We start from the raw sequence: 16,687 nt of genomic DNA on the forward strand, positions 1-16,687 counted from the left end.
CCATAAAACTCGTTAGCGCCAACTAGTGGCCGATTTCTTTCAAAATTCTTACAGACCTCTAAGGCCATGAGTTGAACATGCCCATCGAGTTTCGTTCCGATCGGCCTCCGTTAACCTTGTCTAATAGGTGCTCAAACTTCATTGGCCGATGGCGGCCATGTTTTTTGAAGTACACCAATGTCCTCATAGACATACATGACACCTTGGGCCAAGACACTGCATACCAATTTTCAAGTCAATCGGACTAACGGTCACATGGTCATAGCCATTTTCATGTTTTTTTCATGTTATAGCGCCACCTAGTGATCAATCGTCGCGATTTTTTTACTGTGACCCCAGATTGAACTCATACACATGTGCACCAAGTTTGGTGAAGATATCTCATTTCCTTCTCGAGTTATAGCAATTTTAGTAAAATAGGCTCCTCCCACAACATTAATTTATCACCCCCTGGCGATCAGGAATCGAAATTTCGACTTTTTTTCGATAATTAATGATATTCAGACTCCAGAGAACATTTCTGCACTGGTTTGGATCCAATTGGATAAAAAACCTAGGACTAGTTCGCAAAAGTAGGTTTTTGACTAAATTCAAAATGGCGGACAATTTGCATTAAAAAAATGAATACGTTTTGACCTTTAGGTTTCCAGCTTTCCAATGATATAAGACACTTGAGTCTACGACATACGGTCTAGGAGTTATGAGCAGTTTCGCGCTTTTGGTTGCTATAGCGCCACCTATGGGCCAATCGGGGTCATATTCTCTGAACCTCTCCTCGATTTTTGTACTACCATCTGGCAAAGTTTCAAGGTTCCAGCTCTTACGGTTTGGGCTGCACGATGCGTTTTACGGCGGAAGAATAATAATAATAATAATAATTAAAGCTGCAAGCAGCATTTATCGGGGTTCAAGCATTTAAGGCCTTTAAGCACATAAGCATTTAAGACATTAAGATTTAGCTCCATTGTTGGCAACGCTGTAAATTGCTTCAGAAAGCAGAATAAGTGTACGGGCAGTGGACGAGTTGCGTTTTTGCAAGACAATAACGAAATGGACTTAAACGTGACAAATTCAGTCATTAGCCGTTACCTGGAGAAAGAAGGCATGAGACATTTGCTCATCGAAGGGCAAAATGTGGAAGAGCATCTGTTGACTGTTGATACTTGGAAAGTCCAAATCCAACGTGATGTCGTTGTGAAGATTGAAAAAGTGGCGGAAACAGCTCAAAGTGAGAAGCCAGAAGACAAAGAGATCGCAGGAGCAATGGCTGCTCTGGAGAGTGAAGAGATGTAGGTGTGTTGGACAACTCAAATAACTTGTACCAGAAGGAAAGCGGAATGTGAGATTTTATGCGTGTGTTTAGATTTTATTTATGTAGAGCAACAAATGCACAAATGTTAGTTTTAGATTACTTGATGGTTATTAAAATGAGAGTTGTTATTTTATTGTAAAAAAAAATTTTTTCTGCAAGTGTAAAATATGCTAAACGTGGTAAAAGAGCTCTAAGAACAGAGATTTATTTTATTTTTTTGTATTTATTTATTTTTGGTGCAATTGTTTAAGTTTGAATTTGCATAAAGTGCAAAATAAGGTTTCATTTTGTAATTTAGTTTATTATATGTTTATTGCATTTATCAGGTGTTGTGAAAATAAAGTTTCTTAAAGTAGTTTGGGACAGTTGTTTTTTATTCATTTGAAAATGTTTGATGGCATAATACTGCTATTTTAAAAAAAGTTTATGTAGTATAAGTTTATTTAAAGAAAGTTATTGAAGTCATTTATTATTAGGTACTTAGGGTTTTGTTATGCTTGAGTTGAAATGGTCATTTTAATAGTCTTATAGTTTGTCGACATAAAAGACTAATTGTGTATTAACAGTTTAATTATGTTTGTACGCAAGATAATCTATTTTATTCATTTTGATTTTGGCAGAGCATGCGTAGTTGTGTATATTGTAAGAGTTAGCGCCGTGCCGAAAGTGTTTATGGGATTTGTAGCGTAATCGGCGAAGACGAGGAACCAAGAAGCAATATGTCAAGTCCAGCAAAAAAGCTGAAAACGGACGTTTTCGAAGATGAAAGTTGCATCTCAGGTTTCATTCATAATGTGAGTGCCGCAAGAGTCGGTGTTCGTAATGGCGCAAAGTATTTCAATGCGTTGTTACAAGTTAGTAGAGAGGAATTTAGACACGTCGTAGTTTTCGCTATGGAGAAAAGGACAGCTTTCATCCAGGCCGAAAAAAATAAGAGTCCTGTGAAGCTGACGAGGATTAAGAGACGCGTTAGTAAGTATCTGTTTTATGTTTACGTAAAGCAGTAAATAGTTATCGAGATTGTGTAAATATTAACTAAGTTTATGTTGTTAAGGTAATGACGGAGGCAAGTTTGACGTTCAATGCGGCAAGTCAACAGAGCTGCTTGTGGTGACCGAGGTTGGTTTCAGCTTTAGAGAGTGTCCACAGAGTGCCAAAAAAACGATGTCCGAGGTTAAAGCTATGGCAGCACGGCAGCAGGTAACTATAAATGGGATGTAATTGCATTTTGTCAGTGTAAAGGTAATAATATGTGAAATTTCTTTAATTGACGAATGTGGGTGGGGGGAGAGCGATATAGAGTGGACATATTGGGCTACTTGTAAAATTATCTTTGGTTAGTATGTTGTCTTGACATGAAAGAAAAGTTTTGTAAATTGTGTGTCTGTAGGACTGTTATATCGCGCTTTCTTTTGTTATGCCGTGTTTCAATGGTTTAATAGTATTTGTATGTATGAGCGCGTGTTGTTATACATGATGTAGGCTACCAGTACCATAGTGATGGTAACGTTAACGTATGCGATTCATTTTTGTGCCGTATAATACATTGAAATATCAGTGCAATTAGGTTGAATGTAGAATTAATTTTTCCGTAATCCTTTATGCACATTTACCTATATGATCTCTCAATCGTGTAAACCCTTATAACGTATTGAAGTGCGACAAGATTTAAGAGAAGGCGCTGTTTGTGAATGTCGTGTTATGTTACACACACACACACACACACACACACACACACACACAAGATGCAGAGAAATATTAGTCAATTTTTATGCGCAGAAAGATAGCACGCTGGAGTCTGTTCTGTTGTCTTTTGAACTTGAACTAACTTAGACACATAATTATGTTGATATGCCCGCGTTTTATAGTATTATCATTTACAGAGTTTTTAATGAGTTAAACAATGTGTTAAATTATCTAGAGAGTTGGTCGAAAATGAGATGTCAGTGGCAGCGCGTTAGATTCATGGCATGTGTTGGAGCGACAGATTTTAAAGGGACAGTACGTGAATAAAATAGTTGCGGTGATGCTTGTTATTCATGGTAATAAATGAACGAAGGTAATGGGGAAAATTGTTGGTTTAATAAGAATTAACTTATGTTAAGTTCATTATATATGCAGTTAAGACTGCAAAGTGTCTGATAACTTTATTCAATTTGTCTGTCTATATGTATGTGTGTATGATAAGGCAACTGATTAATATTTGACATCATAATAGGTTTATCTAAAGATTGTGTTAAGGTCACTTAAATTAAAAGTTATTTTTTTAAAGTTTAATAAATGTTGAAAGCAATATACTTTCCAATTAGGCTATATATTAACAGAGGTTATTTGCATAAATAGATAGCTCTGGTTTTGTAAATTGTCATAAATTATATATATATATATATTGGAAGATTTGTTTTTTTTGTTCAGTAAAGGCAGATAACACTCAACAGTTGTGTTTGGCAAAAGCACATAAGTGAACATTTCATGTTTCAGAATTAAATACAATCTAGTAATTGCTTTGTAACTGTATTTATAACAAAATCAAATACATGTGCACATACACACACAGCAACAGATGAGTGCACACAGTAGGCTTATGTGACTTTATGCAGTGTTGCACAATTTAATTGGTGGCTGACATCAAGCAATGCGTGCTACTTAGAAATATCGTCTGTTTTGTGACAGTGCTGTTGTTACGTGTTTGAGGTGTCTGCTTTTAAAGCACTAAGAGAGCAATTAGGAGCAGTTTGTGGAGTCATTTTGTGCAGATTTTTCAGAGTGGTTGCTTGAGTTTATATGATGACACTATTGTTTTATGATTGGTTAGGTTGACCGCACAACATCGATCACAGGTGTGTGGTTTTCATTCTAGATACAGGACTGGTTTAGTTAAAAGCTCTAGGTTCAGTAATGAACATAAATGTGTATTTTTATAACAATAAAGGCTGTTTCATGTAGGTGCGATTATTATAGTATTATGTGTATCAAAATAAAAATGATGGAAAAAAAATAGATCCCAGTTGAAGGGTATTGATGTTGAGCTTAGATATACGTTTAGAAATTATGGTTTTGTTAATGTTGTGTTGTTGTTTTCGTGTGATATGATGTTTTGTTACATAACTGTTTATGTGTTTTTCTGTTAGGTTGGCATAATAGAGGTCAAAATATGCCATGTTGAAGTAGCTTCGGAGATGGTGGAGATCATGGGTGTGAAGGTGGAAACTCAGACGTGCTACGTGCAAGATGGAACTGGACAGGTCAAACTGCAGTTGTGGGCGGGACAGATAGGGCAGGTGTTGTGCGGTCACTCATATAGGATGCGCAATTTGAGCACAAGAGAATACCTGGGATCTGTATTCCTGACCACAACTCGCAACACAGAAATTGTGGAAACCAAGGAAGTAGCTGGGGCAAGTTCTTTTGTACAGTTTGAAGCTGACGAAGAGCAGGTGACCACGTACATTGGAAGCATTGTACGTGCCGAAATTGCAGTGTCAAAGAAGTGCACCAAATGCCAGGCGTGGCAGCTTGAATTCAACAGTGCTGTAAAGTTCCATCGATGCCAACGCTGTAAATTGCTTCAGAAAGCAGAATACTATCAGTGCACGGCCAGTGGACGAGTTGCGTTTTTGCAAGACAATAACGAAATGGACTTAAACGTGACAAATTCAGTCATTAGCCGTTACCTTGAGAAAGAAGGCATGAGACATTTGCTCATTGAAGGGCAAAATGTGGAAGAGCATCTGTTGACTGTTGATACTTGGAAAGTCCAAATCCAACGTGATGTCGTTGTGAAGATTGAAAAAGTGGCGGAAACAGCTCAAAGTGAGAAGCCAGAAGACAAAGAGATCGCAGGAGCAATGGCTGCTCTGGAGAGTGAAGAGATGTAGGTGTGTTGGACAACACAAATAACTTGTACCAGAAGGAAAGCGGAATGTGAGATTTTATGCGTGTGTTTAGGTTTTATTTATGTAGAGTAACAAATGCACAAATGTTAGTCTTAGATAACTTGATGGTTATTAAAATGAGAGTTGTTATTTTATTGTAAAAAAAAAAAATTGTGCAAGTGTAAAATATGCTAAACGTGGTAAAAGAGCTCTAAGAACAGAGATTTATTTTATTTTTTTGTATTTATTTATTTTTGGTGCAATTGTTTAAGTTTGAATTTGCATAAAGTGCAAAATAAGGTTTCATTTTGTAATTTAGTTTATTATATGTTTATTGCATTTATCAGGTGTTGTGAAAATAAAGTTTCTTAAAGTAGTTTGGGACAGTTGTTTTTTATTCATTTGAAAATGTTTGATGGCATAATACTGCTATTTTAAAAAAAGTTTATGTAGTATAAGTTTATTTAAAGAAAGTTATTGAAGTCATTTATTATTAGGTACTTAGGGTTTTGTTATGCTTGAGTTGAAATGGTCATTTTAATAGTCTTATAGTTTGTCGACATAAAGACTAATTATGTATTAACAGTTTAATTATGTTTGTACGCAAGATAATTAATTTTATTCATTTTGATTTTGGTCGAGCATGCGTAGTTGTGTATATTGTAAGAGTTAGCGCCGTGCCGAAAGTGTTTATGGGATTTGTAGCGTAATCGGCGAAGACGAGGAACCAAGAAGCAATATGTCAAGTCCAGCAAAAAAGCTGAAAACGGACGTTTTCGAAGATGAAAGTTGCATCTCAGGTTTCATTCATAATGTGAGTGCCGTAAGAGTCGGTGTTCGTAATGGCGCAAAGTATTTCAATGCGTTGTTACAAGTTAGTAGAGAGGAATTTAGACACGTCGTAGTTTTCGCTATGGAGAAGAGGACAGCTTTCATCCAGGCCGAAAAAAATAAGAGTCCTGTGAAGCTGACGAGGATTAAGAGACGCGTTAGTAAGTATCTGTTTTATGTTTACGTAAAGCAGTAAATAGTTATCGAGATTGTGTAAATATTAACTAAGTTTATGTTGTTAAGGTAATGATGGAGGCAAGTTTGACGTTCAATGCGGCAAGTCAACAGAGCTGCTTGTGGTGACCGAGGTTGGTTTCAGCTTTAGAGAGTGTCCACAGAGTGCCAAAAAAACGATGTCCGAGGTTAAAGCTATGGCAGCACGGCAGCAGGTAACTATAAATGGGATGTAATTGCATTTTGTCAGTGTAAAGGTAATAATATGTGAAGTTTCTTCAATTGACGAATGTGGGTGGGGGGAGGGGATATAAAGTGGACATATTGGGCTACTTGTAAAATTATCTTTGGTTAGTATGTTGTCTTGACATGCATAGGAAAGAAAAGTTTTGTAAATTGTGTCTGCAGGATTGTTATATCGCGCTTTCTTTTGTTATGCCGTGTTTCAATGGTTTAATAGTATGAGCGCGTGTTGTTATACATGATGTACCATGGTACCATAGTGATGGTAATGTTAACGTATGCGATTCATTTTTGTGCCGTATAATACATTGAAATATCAGTGCAATTAGGTTGAATGTAGAATTAATTTTTCCGTAATCCTTTATGCACATTTACCTATATTATCTCTCAATCGTGTAAACCCTTATAACGTATTGAAGTGCGACAAGATTTAAGAGAAGGCGCTGTTTGTGAATGTCGTGTAATGTTACACACACACACACACACACATACACACACACACAAGATGCAGAGAAATATTAGTCAATTTTTATGCGCAGAAAGATAGCACGCTGGAGTCTGTTTTGTTGTCTTTTGAACTTGAACTAACTTAGACACATAATTATGTTGATATGCCCGCGTTTTATAGTATTATCATTTACAGAGTTTTTAATGAGTTAAACAATGTGTTAAATTATCTAGAGAGTTGGTCGAAAATGAGATGTCAGTGGCAGCGCGTTAGTTTCATGGCATGTGTTGGAGCGACAGATTTTAAAGGGACAGTACGTGAATAAAATAGTTGCGGTGATGCTTGTTATTCATGGTAATAAATGAACGAAGGTAATGGGGAAAATTGTTGGTTTAATAAGAATTAACTTATGTTAAGTTCATTATATATGCAATTAAGACTGCAAAGTGTCTGATAACTTTATTCAATTTGTCTGTCTATATGTATGTGTGTATGATAAGGCAACTGATTAATAGTTGACATCATAATAGGTTTATCTAAAGATTGTGTTAAGGTCACTTAAATTAAAAGTTATTTTTTAAAGTTTAATAAAAATTGAAAGCAATATTCATTCCAATTATACTGTAATGCTGTATGTGTATATATATATATATATATATATATATATATATATATATATATATATATATATATTAACTGAGGTTATTTGCATAAATAGATAGCTCTGGTTTTTGTAAATTGTCATAAATTATATATATATATATTAGAAGATTTGTTTTTTTCTTCAGCAAAGGCAGATAACACCAAGAGTTGTGTTTGGCAAAAGCACATAAGTGAACATTTAACGTTTTAGAATTAAATACAATCTAGTAATTGCTTTGTAACTGCATTTATAACAAAATCATATACATGTGCATATACACACACAGCAACAGATGAGTGCACACACTAGGCTTGTGTGAGTTTATGTTGTGTTGCACAATTTAATTGGTGGCTGATATCAAGCAATGCATGCCACTTAGAAATATCGTCTGTTTTGTGACAGTGCTGCCATTACATGTTTGAGGTGTCTGCTTTCAAAGCATTAAGAGAGCAATTAGAAAGCAGTTTGCTGAGTTATTTTGTGCACATTCTCCAGAGCGGTTGCATGAGTTTATATGATGACACAGTTGTTCCATGATTGGTTAGGTTGACCGCACGACAACGATCAGACGTGTGTGTTTTTTTTTCCAGATACAGGACTGGTTTAGTTAAAACCTCCAGGTTCAGTAATGTACAAAAATGTGTATTTTTATAACAATAAAGGCTGTTTCATGTAGGTGCGATTATTATAGTATCATGTGTATAAAAATAAAAATGATGGAAAAAAATATAGTTCCGTGATGAAGGGTATTGATGTTGAGCGTAGATATACGTTTAGAAATTATGGTTTTGTTAATGTTGTGTTGTTGTTTTTGTGTGATATGATGTTTTGTTACATAACTGTTTATGTGTTTTTCTGTTAGGTTGGCACAATAGAGGTCAAAATATGCCATGTTGAAGTAGCTTCGGAGATGGTGGAGATCATGGGTGCGAAGGTAGAAACTCAGACGTGCTACGTGCAAGATGGAACTGGACAGGTCAAACTGCAGTTGTGGGCGGGACAGATAGGGCAGGTGTTGTGCGGTCACTCATATAGGATGCGCAATTTGAGCACAAGAGAGTATCTGGGATCTGTATTCCTGACCACAACTCGCAACACAGAAATTGTGGAAACCAAGGAAGTAGCTGGGGCAAGTTCCTTTGTACAGTTTGAAGTTGAAGAGGAGCAGGTGACAACATACATTGGAAGCATTGTACGTGCCGAAATTGCAGTGTCAAAGAAGTGCACCAAATGCCAGGCGTGGCAGCTTGAATTCAACAGTGCTGTAAAGTTCCATCGATGCCAACGCTGTAAATTGCTTCAGAAAGCGGAATACTATCAGTGCACGGCCAGTGGACGAGTTGCGTTCTTGCAAGACAATAATGAAATGGACTTAACCGTGACAAATTCAGTCATTAGCTGTTACCTGGAGAAAGAAGGCATGAGACATTTGCTCATTGAAGGGCAAAATGTGGAAGAGCATCTGTTGACTGTTGATACTTGGAAAGTCCAAATCCAACGTGATGTCGTTGTGAAGATTGAAAAAGTGGCGGAAACAGCTCAAAGTGAGAAGCCAGAAGACAAAGAGATCGCAGGAGCAATGGCTGCTCTGGAGAGTGAAGAGATGTAGGTGTGTTGGACAACACAAATTACTTGTACCAGAAGGAAAGCGGAATGTGAGATTTTATGCGTGTGTTAATGTAAACGTGGTTGAACAGTTTAAGTTTTATGTAGAGTAACAAACGCACAAATGTTAGTCTTAGATTACTTGATAGTTATTAAAATGAGACTTGTTATTTTATTGTAAAAAATTTTTTTGTGCAAGTGTAAAATATGCTAAACGTGGTAAAAGAGCTCTAAGAACAGAGATTTATTTTATGTTATTGTATTTTATTTATTTATTTTTGGTGCAATTGTTTAACTTTGAAATTGCATAAAGTGCAAAACAATGTTTAAGTTTGATTTAATTTTATTTTTTTATTTTTTTTTGTGGTTTTTTTTATATATAATAGGTAATCTGGCAAAATGATAGTTATTTAAGGCATTTTTGTTGTACATTTATATTGTGTTCATACATTTTTTGTCCAAATGTTTATATGCAAATATTTTCCGTATGTTTATTGTATTGATCAGGTGTTGTGTAAATAAAGTTTGTTATAGTAATTTGAAACACTTGTTTTTTTTTTAATTAATTTGAAAATTTTTGATGGAATTATACTATTATTAAGTTTTAATATTCAGATAAGTATATAATTAGTATTAAAAGAAATTTGTGGTACTTTAAGATTTGATCATTTAGTTTGGTGGTCATTTTATTTGCACATATTTTATGTTGATATGTTATTGGGGGCATCTTCAAATGAGGAGGTATGTATATTTATTTAATTAATGTGTGTGTAATTTTATGTGATAGTATTCAAATTATACTTTTTATTGGTTAAAATGAATGTTAATTATCTAGTGCAGTGGTTCTCAAACTTTTTACACCAAGTACCACCTCAGAAAATATTTGGCTCTCCAAGTACCACCATAATGATCAATATGAAAATACAGTAGCGTAGTAGGCCTAACTATTCAGCTACAGTTATGCACAGCTCAAAAATGAGGCAGCTTAATTTCTAATAAGAATATTTATCATTGTTAGCCACTTTAAACATTGTAAAAACACAGTTTGAACATTAACAGTGCATTCTGCTGCTTACATACAGATAAAGGTAAACAAATTTTTTTATAATGATTCAATTCAAATGTATTGCACCTAAAAGTGAGATAAAAACCTTATTGTGCAGTATGTGTCAGTGTAACAATTAACAATTTCTTAATCTTTTTGTTTTAAGTGATCAAAAATTTGGGAGGCCTATATGTTAATGAGGGGACTTCAGCTTCTCTTGATTCCTCATGGTTATGTCATTGACACAGACTCGTAGTCATCACATCACATTACCTTATGATTGAAATAATGTAGGTCAAAGTAAATAATAGACAGATATAGCTACCAAGTGACATACACAGTCAAACAGACATTTTCTTGTACATACATGTTTGTAATAAAAGATAAAATGTAGATTTCATTTATTGTTTTTATAATTATTTTGAGGTTTCTTTGTAATTATTATGTTTTTGTATAATTCCATCCAGTAGGGGGTGTGTGTTATATTGTCAGATGAAAGGCATTTCCGCTTTGTAGCCATTTTATCTGCTGCATTTGAGGTAAGCTGTATAATATCATTACTCTGTTTGTAATCTTAATTATCTGTTAATAATATTACTCAAAATATATATTTTAGCAACTGCAAGATGTTTTTTGTTTGTTTAAATGTTTTGTGGTTGTATTTTGTAAATGTATAAACGCATTTCGTTTTCAATACTACATTCGTAGGCTACAATTCATCCGGACATCATTATGACATGAAATAAGCTAAAAATATGTTTTGTGTTGTGACAATACAGTGCTTGATGTTAAAAGAAGTTATTATCGTCGGAAGAAGTCAATATAGCTACTACGTGTTCGCAATGATCATCATTAGCGTTTGATTCTAAACCTATTGGCAACTTGTTAAACTTGAAGGTCAAATTCAAAAACATTTCTGTCAATATATATATATATATATATATATATATATAAAGTGTTTTGTCGTAATTAAGTGATCTAGGCTAATGGTTGAGAATGCATAGCCTGTAGCTACATTGGCCTAGCCACATGTAGCTTACATGGACACGTTATTCTTTTAATTATTACATTCAGACTGATGAACTTTACGGTATATAAAATGATTAGTTTGATGCGTGTTTATGTCACAATTGGCTTTTGGTTTAAAATTTAAATAGCTACTTGAATTAAATGTAGCCTATGTATTTCGGGTCTTTAATCGACGACTTGAACAATTGTCATGCTGTCTGTCAAGCAATAAAAACTTCCCTTCCAGACCAGTGCTTATAACTGTTGTCTGTGGAATGCAAGTAAAAAACAATGATTGGTGGGATGTTGTCCTGGTTCAGCTCACAAGTGATGAGTAGAAAGTTAGTTTAGAATTAGAGGACTTTAGCCTACTCGACTGACAGAACAGCTCGTTTTGCTGGTCACGCTATGTCAGTGTGCGTCGCAAATGTCGGTTTTCAAGTCGATCAAGTGTTAAATATGTTCTGTCGATCGAACTAAAAGGTACAAATTATCATTCACAAACTGAATGAAATTTGAATCAGATCTGGCTAATTCATTTAGACTGATATGCGATTTTTTTATTTTTTTATTAGGAGTGTAGGCTACTACTATCTCGATTACAATGGGATTATCAGGGTCCATAAATAAACGCAGTTATAGTCTAGTGGGTGGACCTTGGTCTCTTCCGTGGTAATTTTAATTGCGAGTTGTAATTTTAGTAGGCTACTAATAACATAATATTATTGCTATAGTAAATGCATTGTAAAATAAGTGAATTGAGAATAAATTAAATGTAGACAAACGAAAGCAAAAGAAAAACCCGTAAACTTTTATTTTGACCAAATGCAGTCGAGCTTTTAATTTGGCAGAAAACAAATTTACAAACGTGTTTCTTTACAAATTTAAAGAAAAGCTGGAATCCTCTATTCAAATGTAGAAATAATGTGTATACACGTCACGCTAAATTACGCAGATGTAGTTCATTGTATGCTGTGAACTGAGACGCTGAGGTGATTGCTGAACGCCTGAGTGAAGTGCGCACTTGTTGTCGCTCGCAATGCAACAAACAGTCTATTGATAATGGAAGGACCCAAAGTATGATCGCGTTTTTGATCATAGTTTGTTTGATACTATTGTTATAAAAGACGTCATTGCCAACTTTTTATGATTTTCTGGGAATTTTAAATATATTTTTTGGCCACTATTGTGTAAAAGTAACTTAATATTTTGTTATATTGGTTTTACTTAACTTTTATTGTTTTTAATTTCGTGTTTTTATAGGCTATATATATATATATATATATATACACTGACTGATATTATTTCTTATTATTTCTTTTGGTCTTATTGTGAAATAAGATTTATTTTAGGTTTTATGTAAAATGTTATCGTTAAGTTTTCTTTTTTAATTGTACAGATGCATACCGCATAGTAGGCTAAATAGTAAAAGTCTGCTGGTCGCGACCAGCGCATAACTTATTTTATTACTTCTAATTTCAATGAATGAAATGTGTGAACCAAGCAGGGTAGAGTGACTGTTTTCAATTTATTATATTATGGACGTAGAGTTTGAACATGTTTGTGTATGAGCGTAAAGTTTGTCTTTCAGAATTGTAAATAGTTGCTTTGTTTTATGTTACTGGACATGTATGACATAGTCAGTCGTCATGTGTTTGGTGTGAACGTTGTCATTCATTCACAGTGATTAAACAAAAGTTGTTCATACTGCACTGACATTTGAGATGTTAAAGTGTATTAAAATAAAGACTTTCGTTAAGCTTTGAAAGTACAATCATTATATTGTAACGTAAACTGCATTTATGTTGCTAGGGATCTAGATAGAGCAGTTTTCATGTACATGTAGGCTATAGTATAAAGCAGCTTTACAAACTCTCTTTGCAGGGACACATTATTGTTATTTATGTATTACAAACATTTAAATATTAAACACAATGTATTGCAACAAAACTTTATAGTTTGGGTATAAACATGGTATTGTTTAAATAAAGAGTTGTTATTTCATCTTTTCACACTATTTTAACTCTTTTATGTATTGTAATTCTTATTGTTACATCTGAAGGTGGTGACAAGTCTTTAAAAAGAACTTTGCCATTGAATCATTTATTTTTTAAAGATGTATTCACAAATTTTTTTATCAAAGTGTGTATCCTATAATGAAAAAAGTGCTGATGAATGAGACATTGACTTTTTTCAAGTTATTTAATATTTTGGTCAAATTGATATACGTTTTAAATAGACTAAAGAAATTACTTTTTTTTTTGTCAGAACCTCCAGTTCCCCCAGAGTCTTGCGGATATAAATAATACATTTGTATCGAACTACTGCAAGTGCTGAATTACTACTCAAACTGGTAAGTTTATTAGACGAATGAAACTTGTGAGGTAACTCAGCGCTGTTTCACTTGGTCTACATTATCACACTAAACTGCAATTGAATGTGTTATAATGTTATGTGTTAGTTTGTTGGCGGTATGAGAATAGCAGTGAGCTAGATCAACATTAGAATAACTGATCATATTCTGACATTTCATCATGTTGAGGTATATAACATTAATTAGTTTTATGTACATTTGCTCGCCTGTCTAATAAAGCACATGTAGGAGTGGACTGTCTGTCAAGTCAAAGTTAGATTTATTTTGTGTCTTGCCTAGAATGGGCAGTTTGTAACTTTGTGAGATAAACAACAGAGTAGCACTGGTATTACAAGACATTCAGTGCCAATCAAGTAGATGTGACACAAATAACATGTTTGAAAAAATATAATTGACTTAAATGCATATAATTTATATTTAAAATATCAGAAAATTAGACTATTTATTTAGGATTTTGTGTTAGAATTATGTCAATATAGCTGCTCAATTCATCTGTCAGTCACTATTGACGGTGTTACAACATACAGTGACATGTTCCATGATAAAGTCAGTGACGTATGTCATTATCCAAATGGCTCAACTTATTGTTTTACATGTCTTGCCATGTCAGATGTTTTGCATGTGTTCTTTAATTAGTGATATTGGTTTAATTGGTGGGCGTCCTTTTACAGTTAGATCTTTGATGAAAATATTACAAATTCCTTCAAGTTTTTGCATTTTGCATTAATGTTTGTCTGCATTAATCTTCAAATAATCTTCACTGAACCGTCATCAGCTAAACTAGTTAAATTTATGTTTAAAAGTCAACATGTAGGCTAATTCAAGTGTTTTATGAGAGTATAAACTGTAAAGATATAATAGACGATATATTTCTTATATATTTTTTTTCTTAGCTTTCAATTGATATGTTTGTTTGAAAGACTATATAGGGCAGGATGTCGCATATTGGTTTTTGTGTTTATAAAATGAAAATCGGGAAAATGTATTTCAAATTTAAATAAGGGAAGAGAAATCAGTCTTCATTGTTATAAATATAAAATAAAACACCATATTTTTACCACTAGATGTCAGTATAACCAAGTAAAGCAGGGTTGAGCCATCTGTAGTTGGTTTGAGAAGTGTTTTCAGATGTACAGTTTTTTGGGGGGATTCAGAGCATGATGCATTGCTGACTGTCTTAGGTTTTTAGTGCACTTCCATTGTTATTTATAATACAGTGTTTATTTTAAAGCATTCATGTGTGTATTAATTACATTTTTGTATATAATATAATCATTTTATGTATAAAAAAAATACAGAATATAATGTAAATGATCATTTAATTAGTTTGTTTTAATGTGATTTTAAGTTTTTGTTATATTGTTTATTTAGTAGTATGCAGTAATATGTAAGCTAATTTGTGTTTTTGTGTGTACAGATGCCACGCACAAAGCAAGCCCGGCGCTCTGAGGCAGCCAAAAAGAGGATGGCGGACCGGATGGCTGCTGATCCTGAAGAGGCTCTGCCACCTCTTAAAAAATTGGCAGAATTAACTGAACGTTGTGTACATCACAACGGGCCTAAACAAAAGTCTGAACAAAAGTCTGAACAAAAGTCTGAACAAAAGTCTGAACAAAAGTCTGAACAAAAGTCTGAACAAAAGTCTGAACAAAAGTCTGAACAAAAGTCTGAACAAAAGTCTGATAAGTCCTCTCAAAACAAAACTTCAAAAATTCAACCTGAATCTCCCTCTATATCTATAACTGCCACAAAAAATACTAACATGACTATGAAAGCTGTTTCTGATTTGTGTCCACAGAAATCTTACATCAGAGGGTCTTTCCATCAGGGTGCTAATTGTTTTGGCTACAATAGCGGAAGGCAATGTGCTTCAAACAGTTTAACTGCAATTTTGATGTGTAAGGTGAAAAATGTGTTGCGATGGACCTCGAGTGACCTGAATAATGTTCTCATGCTTGGAAATGACCTGTACAGTACCATGAGAGATGCTGGGAAAATCAACGATCCTGTGAATGGCTACATAGAAGTTGCTGAGCTGCCTGACACACACACATTGAATAATTGTTGTTTTTCAATAAACTATTCTTTGACATATACTGGGTTGTTTGGAATTAATCGATACGATGAAGGTCTGCAAGGTGTTGTTATGTCCCTCGATCAAGCATTAAATCAAGCGTTCCAGAGGTTTGATGCGTGTTTGGTAAACATCAGGCAAACCATATGTGCAGCTGTCAGACAAGGTTCGTGGTATGCAGTGATTGATCCACATGCACGACTGAGTGATGGAACAGTTTCAGCTCATGGTAAGAGTGTAGTGGTTTTCCATCCCAGCATAGACTCTTTGGTCATTCATTTCAGGAGACTGGGTGCATCCTTGAAAGCATATAATCATCCATTTGAGGTAACGGGGGTCCAGGCAAATGTCATTGATACAGACAGTCTACATGATCAATTGGTGAGCCATCCAGTAGTGGAGGAAAATACTGATGCAGAAAGAGTGAGTAAAGGTGTAAACTCAGAAATGGCAACTTGCAGTCACTCTTTGACTGATTTAATAACCACAACTCAAATACTTGTGAATGAAACATGTACACAAGAGAACACAGGAATCTCGTCTGAATGTCCAAGCAATGAAAATCCAGCTGAGGTTGAATTTATTACTCAAACTGATAGTGTTTCTTTGACTGATTTCACAAGCTCATATCAAATGAAAAGAAAAGGACTGTTTTCTACCTGCCCTAATGAAAATGCAGCTGATGTTGAATTTATTTCTCAAACTAACAGTGTTAGTTTTCAGTTTAGTCCATTAACAGTACAGCAACAAAAAAGTATTTGCTTGAAGCTGAACATAGTACATGTTGTGAAAGAACAGAATAACCCTGATGAGATTGTTGAAATGGTTGAACCGTGTGAAACCAAAGATATTGTGGGTGATGGTAACTGCTTTTTTAGAGCGGTAGCTTATGCTGTAAGTGGAAGTGAACGAGAACACAGAAAACTGAGGCGTTCTGTTGTAACACACATAATCCAGAATGAAGAAAGATACACTCAATATCTGAGACAAGGACACAGTTCAATTGTAAACTACATTTACAGTTCAAGAATGAAATATGTTGGAACCTGGGCAAC

The 16,687-nt window shown here is 34.4% G+C and overlaps 1 protein-coding gene and 1 long non-coding RNA gene across 2 annotated transcripts; both read left to right on the forward strand.

Annotated features, from left to right (window-relative positions):
* Positions 1-2,094: 2,094 nt before the first annotated feature.
* On the forward strand, positions 2,095-10,207 carry LOC311306655 (uncharacterized protein). The gene is made up of 4 exons (XM_084435181.1): positions 2,095-2,512; positions 4,444-6,179; positions 6,262-6,407; positions 8,389-10,207. The coding sequence occupies exons 2-4, from the start codon at positions 5,927-5,929 to the stop codon at positions 9,133-9,135; spliced, it is 1,146 nt and encodes a 381-aa protein (XP_084291307.1). The 5' UTR covers positions 2,095-2,512; positions 4,444-5,926; the 3' UTR covers positions 9,136-10,207.
* Positions 10,208-10,408: 201 nt separating this feature from the next.
* Positions 10,409-15,654, forward strand: LOC311306656. Its single transcript, XR_014630197.1, has 3 exons — positions 10,409-10,715; positions 13,453-13,537; positions 14,976-15,654. It is a non-coding gene; the product is annotated as an uncharacterized lncRNA (long non-coding RNA).
* Positions 15,655-16,687: the final 1,033 nt, after the last annotated feature.

This window comes from Rutilus rutilus (assembly GCF_951802725.1).
Source record: "Rutilus rutilus genome assembly, chromosome: 16".
Taxonomy (NCBI): Eukaryota; Metazoa; Chordata; class Actinopteri; order Cypriniformes; family Leuciscidae; genus Rutilus; species Rutilus rutilus.